Source organism: Camelus ferus, chromosome 3 (assembly GCF_009834535.1).
Source record: "Camelus ferus isolate YT-003-E chromosome 3, BCGSAC_Cfer_1.0, whole genome shotgun sequence".
In the NCBI taxonomy this organism is placed as follows: domain Eukaryota; kingdom Metazoa; phylum Chordata; class Mammalia; order Artiodactyla; family Camelidae; genus Camelus; species Camelus ferus.
This window is the reverse complement of record NC_045698.1, coordinates 103,508,647-103,521,029: the sequence shown is the minus strand read 5'-3', so window position 1 is coordinate 103,521,029 and position 12,383 is coordinate 103,508,647. Positions and strand designations below refer to the sequence as shown.

The following is a 12,383-nucleotide window of genomic DNA, read 5'->3' as shown; positions in this document are numbered from 1 at the left end:
AGCTCATCTGAACTTGAAGAAGTCTATTATTTTCAGAAGAATGAAACTCAGACTGCCTATATTAAGAGGAAGATCTTTGAATCCTACTTTTGCATCTGGCCTTTATACTCAACTGTGTGGTACTGGGAAAGTTAGTTAAGCCTGTCATAGTATCACAGACTGTCAGGTTAGGCAGCGTGTGGGTAACGTTTACTAGCACAGTGCCTAGTTCTTGGCATATATATAAGAAGTGATACCTAGTCTTAAGTCATTAAGAAAATGAGATAGGTATGTACCCGTGGTATAAACTACCCAGTGAACAGAGAGGAATGAAACACCTTCAGCAGCTAGAAAAGCATCTCTCCAGATGGCTCATGCCCACAACTTCAGAACGCTGGGCTGTCACTATGTTGGCAAGTTCATTCATCAGAAGCTCTTCTGTCATGCAATGATCATTGACTAAAATGATTAGCTGCAGAAAGATCTTATTTTTTTCCTATGAATTATCATCCCAGGAAAATAAGATGGGACTTCCAAGGTGCTGCAGTGTGTATGAATCAGACGAAAAGGTGACATCTTAGCCTCGGAGGTCCCTGCCTGTAACAAACTGAAGACTTTGGTTGAAACGAAGAATTCTGGTTCACAACTGAGTTGCAAAAAGGCCTTGATTAGTAAATGTGCTAAAGGCTGTTTATCCCTCCCCACTGCCACATGCCCTTTAGACAGTTCATTTCAGTCATACAGCCTTCCTGGGGAGAAGTGGGTGTGTGGTCAAGAGCAGAGAAAGACGTTATACTTTGAAGAACATCATCCTAGCAGCGCTGACAGGAATCACCCTAGACTGTCAGGTATGAAAGAGCCATCCCTGTGCACTTGGTTAACCCTCCTCACCTCTTCCTTGACAGGGACATTCAGGTCCCTATGTTTAAAGTCATAGAGGAAATTGATGAATGAAGCTGCCGTGAGTCTTACAGCCACAAGGCAATGAATTCTGCCAACATCCTGACTCAGCTTGGAAGTGGACCCCTGCCCAGTCCAGCCACCAGAACCCAAGTTATGGCCAGCACCTTGATTACAGCCTTTCTGAGAACCCAGCTAAGATGTGCTCAGACTCCTGACCTAAAGAAACTGTGAGGTAATCACCAGGTGTTATTTTAAATCATTCCATCTCTGGTGCTTTGTTACATGGCATAAAAATTAATATGGCATGGAGGAAAGGCAGCACATGGCCCCACACCATGGACACACAATAGGAATGGGGTGGAACAAATTCAAAAGATGCTGAAGACATAATCCACAGCATTCTGTACCTTCCACACCCACCCAAGGATCATGTGTATATTCTGTCTTCATTCATTGGTTCAGTCACTGATTTATTCAGCAACCACTCTGGATTAGACTATGTGCTGGGAATTGGAACACGAGTGAGAAGTATTTTTCATCCATCAAGGCTTCAATGTAGGAGGGAGAGACAACCTTTTATAAAGGATATTGTGATCCAGGAGCTACAATTAGAAGTATGATCAGGACCACTGATCATAGGACCAACTCTGGATGACAAGGAAGTGGTCTGTCCTTTCACCACTGAAGGTCAACACTGAGGACACTGTCTGGCAAACAGGTACATGAGAAACAGCGTTTGAATGGATTCTTATGATAGAAGCATTATCCCTACTTTTTTCTTCACCATCAAGATGCTGATTTCTAGAAGAATGATAAAAACTCCTGGCAAGTAGCTACTTCGGTCCAAGAGGGGATGTGTGAAAACTAATTCCTTTGTGTATTTTACAGAGGCTCTGAGATGGACCCGGGTGTCAGTTACTGGTTTCTACGATTATAGCAAAGAAGACAAAGGTGATGAATAAAAATATCGTCCTACTGGTTTTTTTTTTTTTTGACAATCATACATTTTCTTTTATTCCTAATTCAATATATCTGTAATCAGCTGGAGGTTAACTTTTGCAACTCGCTCTGCTGTGCTGCAATTATTTACACCAGTTGCCTAATTAGATTTTTTTCTTATTCCTGTAGGAATTTAGAAAGCAGTGAGTTAAGGCTAAATTAGAGTAGGGTAATTCTTAGAAGGAGAGAAAAGCAATCAAACATCCACTCAAATGGTATTTTGACCCAAGATGACTCTAGTATTTAAGCGTCCCAAACAATTCATCTCATTAGCTTAAATTCATCAGTGAGTCTTTAACATCTGACGAGGAATGAGTACAAATTTGTCTTTGGACTGTAGTAATTAACTTTCCACCACATTATTCACTGGAGAGACTTGCAATCAGCACAGAGTACTTGTCCCACAGGAAGAATTGTAATGTGTTTAATTTTCCTTATTTTTTTAAAAATAAAAGCAAATAATCACTGTATCCCTATTTTAAAATCTTCATTCACTGATTTAATGTAAGCAAAGGGGAACATTGAACTAGAAACTGGCCATAATTTAGAAAATAAAGATGATTTTCAAGCTGTACGCACAGAAAAATGTTTGACTTCTTGTCTAATAAGAAAAATGTCTAATTACACAATGCAGAATGAATGGTTACTGTGCAATCCTGTGTCTTTTCACAACTATAGAAAAGAAAGATTCTAAAATTGAGGGAAATAACCTAAATAGTCGACATATTTAGGAAATTACCAAAAAAATTCAGGTCTGTGGATTAAAAAATTTCACAAACAAAATAAAACAAAGCCCCCTTTATGTCTCACTTAAAATTTATGGCAGAAATAGGATTTACGGTGTTTAAAAAATAACTAAGCTAGACCTTGATGGCACGAAAGTCAATGTGAACAAAAAATTAAAAATCAAAGCCCATTCTTTGTAACCACAGGGAGACAAATGAATACTTTCATTCAGAGTACAGTTCCTCTTACATGGACTAAACGCTCCTTCCTGCTTTGGTTATTAAAATCCCTTTTAAACACTCTGAGCTCTCAAAACACTTTGTTTTGTTACCCCAGACCCATCTTCTCTTCTGAAGTACTTTAGTCTTTCTCACTCAATTCAGCTTCTAGTTTTAGGCTCTTCTGTCGTCTCTTGGTTCCGTGTACGTTGTTATCCCTTGTGCAGCCTGACAGTGGGTACCACACCCTCCTCAGGGCCACAGCCTTGCTGAACATCAGCAGTGTGGAGACTGGCCAGAGCTCTGCATTTCCTTCATGTGATGCCTCACCTGCGTGTTAGCCGAGTTACTTGGATGAACCGAAGTTTCATCCGATGTGAAAAGGGGACAATCATACCATCAACCTCCTGGAGTTGTGCACAGACCAAGTGAAATAATTCACCACAAGTGCTCATGAGCAGAGTGCCTGGTGCCCAGGAGGCCCTCAGGAATGACCGACCATCACTGCTCCTGCTCCATGGATAATGTGGAGCCTTCTACCGTGTCCAGAGACAAAAATGTTATTTTCAGACTGAAATTAGGAAGTCACATATTTTATATCTGCACTTTTAGGAAGATGGTCTTTCCTTGCCTGAGGAATCTACTCTACTTAGTTGATTCTTTTTTGTTTTCAATCATACTTTAATACCTTGGAACTCAGGATGTGTCTGACAGGCCAGTCTTCTAAGTAGCTGAAAAATGTTTGTTATCTTAGATTCCATCAAATACAGCGTGAATTTTGCAGATTCTTTTGAAGAAAGAGATTTAGGAAGAGCATGACAAGATTCAGAAGCCTCCACCTCTTCTTCTGTGCCTTTAACTCTGCCCCAGGAGACCCAGCCTCAAACCACCACCATGATGATCCTTTAGGCGCTGCAGACAGAGGGACACTGCTTGTTTCACCTTGTACTTGTTTTTCTAAGCTATTTGATATCATTTCAGTTTGAAATCACTTCATACTGATATCTGATACTCCAAAGGCGGGAAGTCCTGCTTATTAGAGCTCTTTCACAATTAAGGCACCTGCTTGGTCACTACTGTCTTCAAAAGCCCTAATAAGATTGATGTATGTCCTGATTTCCCCAAAACATTTATGAGCTTTGCCTTCTTGTCCCAGCATAATTATCAACAGCAACTCCTTTCATTCTTAGGAGTACCCTGGTTGGGATGATAAATGATATGATTACCCAATGTGAAGACCAAGGTAGGTCTAAAATGTATGGCTTTAATGCCCTATATTTTAGTTTGTCTTTGCTGTTTGTAAACCTGGGCTTTTAGTCAATTAGTCATCCATGTGATTCAGGCAGTGTTCACTCCCTCAGATTTTTGCCTCATACTGGTTATACAGTCAGAAGTCAAACATACGTGGCCCTAATTCACGGAGTTTACAGCTTAGGAGAGCACACAGACATTAGGTAATTACACTCCAAAACATCACAACTCCTCAGGAGAGGTACAAGATGCTATGATTGCCTGTTAAATATAGCCCTTGGGGAGGCAAGGTGGGACATACAGGCAGTAAAAATACATCTGGATTGTTCTGTGATCCTAAGAGGATGCCATCTCATTTTAACACAGCATTTGTAACATCACCGTTTATTTGCCTCCCACTCACCTGCCATGGTGAGGAGACATTTCAGTATGAGGAGGCCCTCTGAAGATGGGCACTATGGAATACTGTGAGTGGGTACAAGGCGAGGAGCAGACACTTAATCCTTGGTTTCTCACTGAAGTGGCAAAACCAGGATGGGAGCAAAAAAGAGCAAGGGGGAGAAGGACGGAACAATGGCATTTGGTATTATTAAGTTCCTGGAGGGTGAAAACTGTATCCAGTTTTCTATTTTGTTTTTTTTGTTGTTGTTGTTGTTGTTTTTCTGCCTTCTTCTTGGAGCATGGTTCTAAGACACGGCAGAAATGCTAAGAGCATCTTGACTTGTGATAACAGAGAAAATGAAGCTCAGAACTCAGATTCAAACAGAAACAGGGGAAAATTTAAAGGTGCCCTCAGGCCATTCTGGCTTCTCCTAGTCCCTGACTCCTTCTTCCTGACAGGCTCAACACCAGCAACCCAAACAGACTGGTTTGACAATGTCGGGGAGGATGGGGGTGAGCATGAAGACTTTGAGGGGACTGCGTAGGCTACAAATATGAAAAGTTTCTCCCCCGAAAGAACTCGGGGGACCAGAAAGACAAGATGGGAGAAAAATCTCTTATCAACGGGATTCCCAGTTATTGACAAAACACTAGGTGTGTAAATTTACTTCCAAGATCATATGTGATGAACTGGTCTGCTTTCCATTTATCCACTGCCTGAAGATGACATTTCCAATACAAGTAAGCCCTTCCAAAGGTAGGAAATTAAATAATAATTACGGAAGTGCATAGCGCCAAGGCCAAAAGTGTGTGTGTGTGGGGGGGAAGAATGGGTCCATAAAACCTGCACAGAGAATCTATAAAGTATGGTGCTAAATCTTCAACCACCGGCTCTGTACTAGTCCTGATAAATTCCAGAAAAATGTCACTAGTGGTGGGTAAATATTTTATCTAGCTAAATTTTTACGAAAGGAGACATAATCAAACTTAAAAACTCAGCAAATTCTTCAAGGATTAGAAATGACAGTGGCAGAGTCACACGTGCTGATTGTTCATCTAGTGTATCATTAATTCGTGTACATATCTCGTGTACAGGGTAGTCTAGTAGACAGAGCTCTGACTTTAGGATTGGAGAGACCTGGGTTTAAATCCTTGGCAAATCTTTGAGCCTCAGTTTTCTCATCTGTATAATGGGGATATTATAATGAAATGTGGAGTCTTCCTTGAGTTTTGAGAATTTAATAAGATAATATATGAGAGTACCTAGCAGTGCCTGGTGTATATATATATAGAAAACCAGGTAAAGGATAGCTTCTTTGATGGTGATTAGGTTTGAAATTCTTATAAATAACCTAGATGATAATTTCATGTCTCCAAATCACAGTTACCACATATTTAATACTAGTCTAACTATACCTGCTCTGATCACTGACCACTTACTATAGAGGTCAAGTGAGATATTATATAGGAAATCGCCATCAAAACTACCAATGTCTTCATAAATGTAAAGTATTAGCCTTTTCTCTCTAATGTCTTTCTAGGTTTAGAGCTACTATTGTTGTTTGTTTGTCTTTTACCCAAAGGCCCCTAGTGAAGGAGACACGCTGCTTCTGCTGACTTCTGTCTGCAGCGCACACACTACAGGGACTTGATGTAGAGTGGGTAACAGGCAGATGTCAGGACTCACATTTTCTCCCCTAAGAATTTTGTTCCTTCCCATTCTATTTCTTTCCCTCCAAGTACTTCCTCCATTTCTTTTAAAATTAATTCATTTAATATTTATTAAGTTCCTATATGGCCCCCTTTCTTCTCTTTGTCAAGGCTTAGTTATAAGACAGTACCAACACTCATTGATTCTGGTCTTGTTGTTTTGCAGCTGTGATCTTGGGCAAATTAAACTCAATATACTCAATTGTTTTTTTTTTTCAAATATGCAAAGTGGGGATAGTAAACCTACCGTAAGGAACTACTGTAAGAATTAAGTGAAGATTAGATGTCCTGCTCAACAAGGACTTGTTGGATGCTGCAGGTTGTGAGTTCCATCCCTTGCATGCGGTCCAAGGCTGTCCCCTTGGACTTGACTGACCTGTGAATGATGCGCTGGCCCTGCAGGTAGTCCAGGGCCATGGCCAGCTCACAGATGAACAGCTTCACGGTGTCTTCCTGGAAGCGGACATTCTGCTGCAGGTGATAACGCAGGTCCCCGCCCAGCAGCAGGTCCACCACCATGAACATATCTTCCTCGTCTTGGAAGGAGTACCTGGAATGGAATTAGAAATGAAAGTGGGTTAAGTACATTTACACACTAAAGAGTCCTAGAGGCAAATGACACCTTACAGATCAGGGCAGAGCATCCCTGAGCTAAGAGGTCAGGCTTTGGGAGTACTGTCCATCAGGAGGTGTAGACTCTCAGTTTCCACGTGTGTAAAATGGGAATGATAACAATATCTTCCACACTGGATCACAGTAAAGATGAAACATGATGAGTATTATATTTAATGTTATTCCTGGCACAGAGCAAGCACTCATTAACAGAGTTTGCAAAGCTGTAAAGCCCAGGAGATAAAACCCCATTTACTCACTTATCATTCATGAGCCTATCCTAACTGTACTGTTGCAGGAGGTCCGTAAACTATGAATTATGAGGCCTCCCTGAACCATCTCATGCATATTTCCCCATACTAACAACTTCACTGTGGAGCAAGATTATAACAGACCATGACCCACATTAATGATAAGAACAGGATGTGAAAAGGGCAATGAAGAAGTAGATGGACAGTAAAAGGAAGGATTGCACCCAGTCTTTGGGATGAGGATGTGAGGGAAAGCTTTTTAGCAGAGGAGAAACCTGAGTTAAATTTTGAAAGATGGTGACAATAGTAACTACAAAATGAAGGTGATATTGCTGACTTTTCCCTTGAGTGACTCCTCCCGGACAGGCTTTACACTGTCCAAGGGGACCACAGCCCACCCCACAATACTGCTCTTATGCTCCCATTTTTACAAATGAGGAAATCAAAGCCCAGTGAAGTTTAAGTCATTTGTACAAGATCAGACACCTCACCAACGGTAGAGGTGAAGGGTTCTCCAGGTCCAAAAGCAAGATCCGAAAGAGGGAAACAGCATGGATTTTGCACAGATGTGAGAAAGAACATAGTCTGGGTTCACTGGAATCACAGGTGTGATGGGAAAGCTTGAGGCTGGAGAGGAAGACTGAGGGAAGATCCCATGACAGGAACTTGTTCACGAGTCTGCAGGTGTTGGAGAGACATGGCAGAGCTTTCAGCAGGACATATGCTCAGATTTGGGCTTCACACTTGAAGGAGCATGGGCTGGAGGGGTGGGAGGAGGAAATGAGACCCAGGTGGGCAGAACTGGTCTCTGTTGTTTGCAAAGAGCCTCCTTTAAAAATGTGTTCCTCTTACAATGATTTGTTTTCCTCAAAGCACCAGCATGATTTCTAGTCACAATAAGGCTCTCTGTATCAACACTGTTTTTGACGTATTTCTTTCGACATCACGTCACTGAGGTCACACATTGAAGTTTTATTTGAATCAAAAAATTAAGAGCCTGCAAAGCAGTGGCCAGGTATGCAAACCAATTCCTAGGGACCAGTTCTTTGCTTAGAAAACAAATGTAGACTATCGATGGGAGAACTGTACTTAGTACATTTTCTTCTTTATAGCGATCGCTGTGCTGGGTAGAGGAGGAGAGGACTTGGAAACAAAAGAAGAGAAAGTCAATGAAGCATTAATCTGAGGCAGTAACATTCTAAGGAAGACTAAGTCCTTGCTGTCTGCTTGTTCAATAAATGAAGTTTTGTTTACCAGTGAAGACTGATTCATACATAAGATATCAGAAATTACGTCCCTGGTGGGAATTTACAGAATTCCAGAATTACAGAATACATGGGAAGTGCTTTGTAAAAATGTGAGAAGAACATCCTTGGTACTGTCTTTTTTTTTTTTTTTAATTGAAGTATAGTTAGTTACAATGTGTCAGTTTCTGGTGTACAGCACAATGTTTCAGTCATATATGTACATACTGTATTGTCTTTTAGGAACTTAGATTCTGGGACTGGCTGATCATCTCTGTCATAGGTTTAAGGGGTACCAGGATAGATGCCTGGACCTGGGCTCTTTGGTTCACAGTCCTCCCAGCTGCACCACTACACGTTATACCTGTTGGGTTTTACAGGTCTTTCAGGAAGCAACAATGTGCTAATTAATATGTAATGCTGCCTGGGATCTATTGCACCACAGGCTGCCCTTAGCTAATAGAAACAATGATGACTCATGGAATGTGAAATGGGTCTCGTTGAGATAGCTGGCAAATGAGATGGGTGAGGACTGGGTACCCAAAGACAAGAGAATAGAGTACTAACCATAAACATAATTCCATGCCAGTGGAAACAGTGTAGGCAGACTAGGGTAGCATACAGAGCAGCGATCGGCTGCATTCAGCTCCCCACTGGAGGCAGGGTGGAGGTCAGGAACGTGGCGAAAGACCAGAGGACTCCTCTTCCATTACTTTGAACTCTAAGTAGGGGACAGTGTTCTTATTAAATTCATCCTGAACGGACAGACATTTTTTTTGTGGCTTGGGCTAAGCTGTTTTTTTTTTTTTAATTGAAGTATAGTCAGTTACAGTGTGTCAATTCCTGGTGTACAGCACAATGTCCCAGTCGTGCATATACATACATATATTTGTTTTCATATTCTTTTACATTAAAGCTTATTACAAGATATTGAATATAATTCCCTGTGCTATACAGAAGAAACTTGTTTCTTTTTTTAATCTATTTTGATACATAGTGGCTAACATGTAAATCTCAAACTCCCAAATTTATCCCTTCCCACCTCTTTTCCCCCGGTAACCATAAAATTGTTTACTATGTCTGCGAGTCTGTTTCTGTTTTGTAGATGAGTTCATTAGTGTCCTCTTCTTTTCTTTTTTTAAGATTCCCACATATGAGTGATATCATATGGCATTTTTTTTTTCTCTTTCTTAGAATGACTATCTCCAGGTCCATCCATGTTGCTACAAATGGCATTATTTTATTCTTTTTTATGGGAATGGTAGTATTCCATTGTATAAACATATCACAGCTTCTTTATCCAGTCATCTGTTGATGGACATTTAGGTTGCTTCCATGTCTTGGCTATGGTAAATTGTGCTTCTATGAACATTGGGGTGTTCCCTCTGGGTATATGCCCAGGAGTGGAATTGCTGGATCATATGGTAAGGCTATGTTTAGTCTTTTGAGGAATCTCCATACTGTTTTCCATAATGGCTGCACCAAACTACATTCCCACCAGCAGTGTAGAAGGGTTCCCTTTTCTACACACCCTCTCCAGCATTTATCATTTATGGACTTTTTAATGATGGCAATTCTGACTGGTGTGAGGCGATCCCTCATTGTAGTTTTGATTTGCATTTCTTTGATCGTTAGCGATATTGAGCATTTTTTCATGTACCTTTTGGCCATTGGGCTAAGCTATTTTTATTCCAAGAACAGACTGGTAAAGTCTGCCAAGTTAATGACAATGACAGTGTTCGACCACATGGGGGATTATTAATCAAAGAAAGAAGAAGCCCAGGCAAGAGGCAGCATGCTTCCCTTGTCCAGTATGATTAGACATTTATTTCACCCTGGAGCCAGGTTTGGCTGTTACAAATCATCCTTCTCTTTCAGCACATCAGATCAGAAGCCCTCTATTACAGATCCTATCTTCTTGGAGGGAGAGAAGATAAGTATTTTATTTCCAGACCTATATCCAGTAAAATATGTGGGCATCATACCGTTTGGTGATAACTAGGATATGAAGGTTCATAATCTGATTTTTTAAAAATAAAAAAGTAAGAGCTTCCCTAAACCTTGGCCATTTTGCATTTCCATTGCTTTTTTGTGTGTGTGATGCTCTATCATGGCTTATTTATTTCTTCATTGACAGCTCCAAAATTATTAAGTCTGGTCCCAGTGCATGTGAAATGCATTGTAAAGTCTGCTCAGTAAGAGAAGAGAAAAGTAACAGACAACCACCACCCTGCCCACCCCCCATTCCATCCTGTTTGACCCAGACTATTGCCACAGACTATTTATAGCCCTCTCTGTGTAATCTTGGACCCCTCCAGTCCGTTCTACACACCAGGCATCTACAATGTGATTTTTATGTTTTCCAGCCTCATAAAAACCCTACACCTTTTTCCATGGTCTGCAGGACCCTGTGTGGTCTGGCCCGGTTTATTTTTCCAGACTTAGCTTGAAGATCTTTTCTTTCCATTTATCAACTAGTAGTTCATGCCTCCTCCAGCCCTAGAAGATTGTGATGTGTATGGTGTGACCTGGGCCTGCACTCACAATGCTGTCTGCTTATTTTCTATTCAGCTTTCAGTCGCAGCCCAAGCGGCACTTCTCACAGAGACATTTCTAACACCCCATAGTGAATTAGGCCTCTCTGTTACACACCACGCCATATTCCTGTCCACACAGCTTAACAGAATTTGAAAGTATTTTCCTTTTGGATAATATTTTCCTGTGGATTAACTGCTTTCCTTCCCACTCTGCCATCAGGATGCATGGCTGCATTTACTCATTCTTGACTACCTGGATGCTGTAGACTCTACAAATAGTCATAGAAAAAGTGACAAATTCCTGAATGAACTAAAGAAAGGAAAGAGAAAGAGCAAGATGAAAACTCAAGTTTGGGTGGTCTGGTAGCCATTCCTTACGTTCTATTTTTAGAAATTAGCATGATTACCAAATCAGTTCCGAGAAGTCACTCACCAGCTTAAAACTGTCTCATGGAGGCCACCCTGAGATAAATCTAAATCTGAGCAGAAGAGATCTAACATAATTTCCCATGGGTGTTTTCCAAAGTGTGGCTCATAACCCACCAACGGGTTGTGAAATCACCTTGCTTGGTTCTGACAAGCACTATTTTTGAAGAAATCAGATAGACTGAATAACAGAATAAATACTATTAACATGGAAAGTTAAACATTGTTTTTGTGAGTATGAAGTGTGTTTCTGTGAATATATCTACTGGGTTGTGATTAGAAGTACATTTCTTCCTGTGGGTGACATGACATTAGGGGAACCTGCTGCCTATTCCAGAACTACTGTGTCAAATCCTCATTCAGACTTGACCTCAACAAGGGTCAGTTCTAATGTCTCCATCTAGCAAAGCACAGGAAGTGCATGGTGAGATTATTTATCACTTTTAAAAGCTCTCAGAATTTGGAGAAAAAGACACTGATTCATTAAAGGTGGCATCACTTTAAAAACATACTTAAGTAAAATACAAATGGAAAATGCATAGGCTTCAGACAAACCTGGGTTTAAATTATCACATGTGAATTTTGAGCAAGTCCCTTAAAGGAAACTGAAACTCAGAGAGGATATTTGTATATTGGAAATAGCTTTATGCACCATGAGGCAAAGGGTAAATTAAATATCATGTTTGCAAAGTAATTAACACAAGGCATGGCGCTACAGCATAGTGGTCAGGAGCCTGACTACTTGTGTTCAAATCCCAACTCTGCCCATTAATGTCTTTATAACTGGAGCAAATTATATATGCCCTCAGCATACCCACCTATAATGGTACATACCTCCTAGGGCTGTTGAGAAGATTAAATGAAGTTACCATACATAAAGTGCTTAAAACAGTACGTGGAAGACAGCAAGTATTGGGTGTTAGCTATTATAATTACCTTTCTTCTTCCATCCGTGAATGTAATATAGTCCTGGTAGTAAGCAGATTAACTTATGTAGTTCTTTCCTATTATTTTATATGAAGTAATTATATGAAGATATTTATTGTCCATGGTATAATCAACATGGTTCCCATTAATTGAGCTCTTACTATGTATCAGATACCATGCTAGGTCCTTTATGTGTATTATTGCATTTAATTTTTACTA

General features: G+C 40.5%; 1 protein-coding gene and 1 long non-coding RNA gene across 3 annotated transcripts in view; one reads left to right on the top strand and one right to left on the bottom strand.

The window, feature by feature from the left end:
- The window catches only part of LOC116662760, a 30,740-nt gene extending 22,423 nt beyond the window's left edge, over positions 1-8,317 (top strand). Inside the window, exon 3 of the long non-coding RNA XR_004318782.1 lies at positions 8,143-8,317. This is a non-coding gene — a long non-coding RNA (uncharacterized LOC116662760). The remainder of the gene's footprint in view (positions 1-8,142) is intronic.
- STK32A (serine/threonine kinase 32A) overlaps positions 1-12,383 on the bottom strand; it is a 112,118-nt gene that overhangs the window by 47,295 nt on the left and 52,440 nt on the right. For both annotated transcript variants that reach the window (XM_032477048.1, XM_032477047.1), the window contains exon 5: positions 6,544-6,717. In XM_032477048.1, the coding sequence (XP_032332939.1) occupies positions 6,544-6,717 (174 nt within the window). The remainder of the gene's footprint in view (positions 1-6,543; positions 6,718-12,383) is intronic.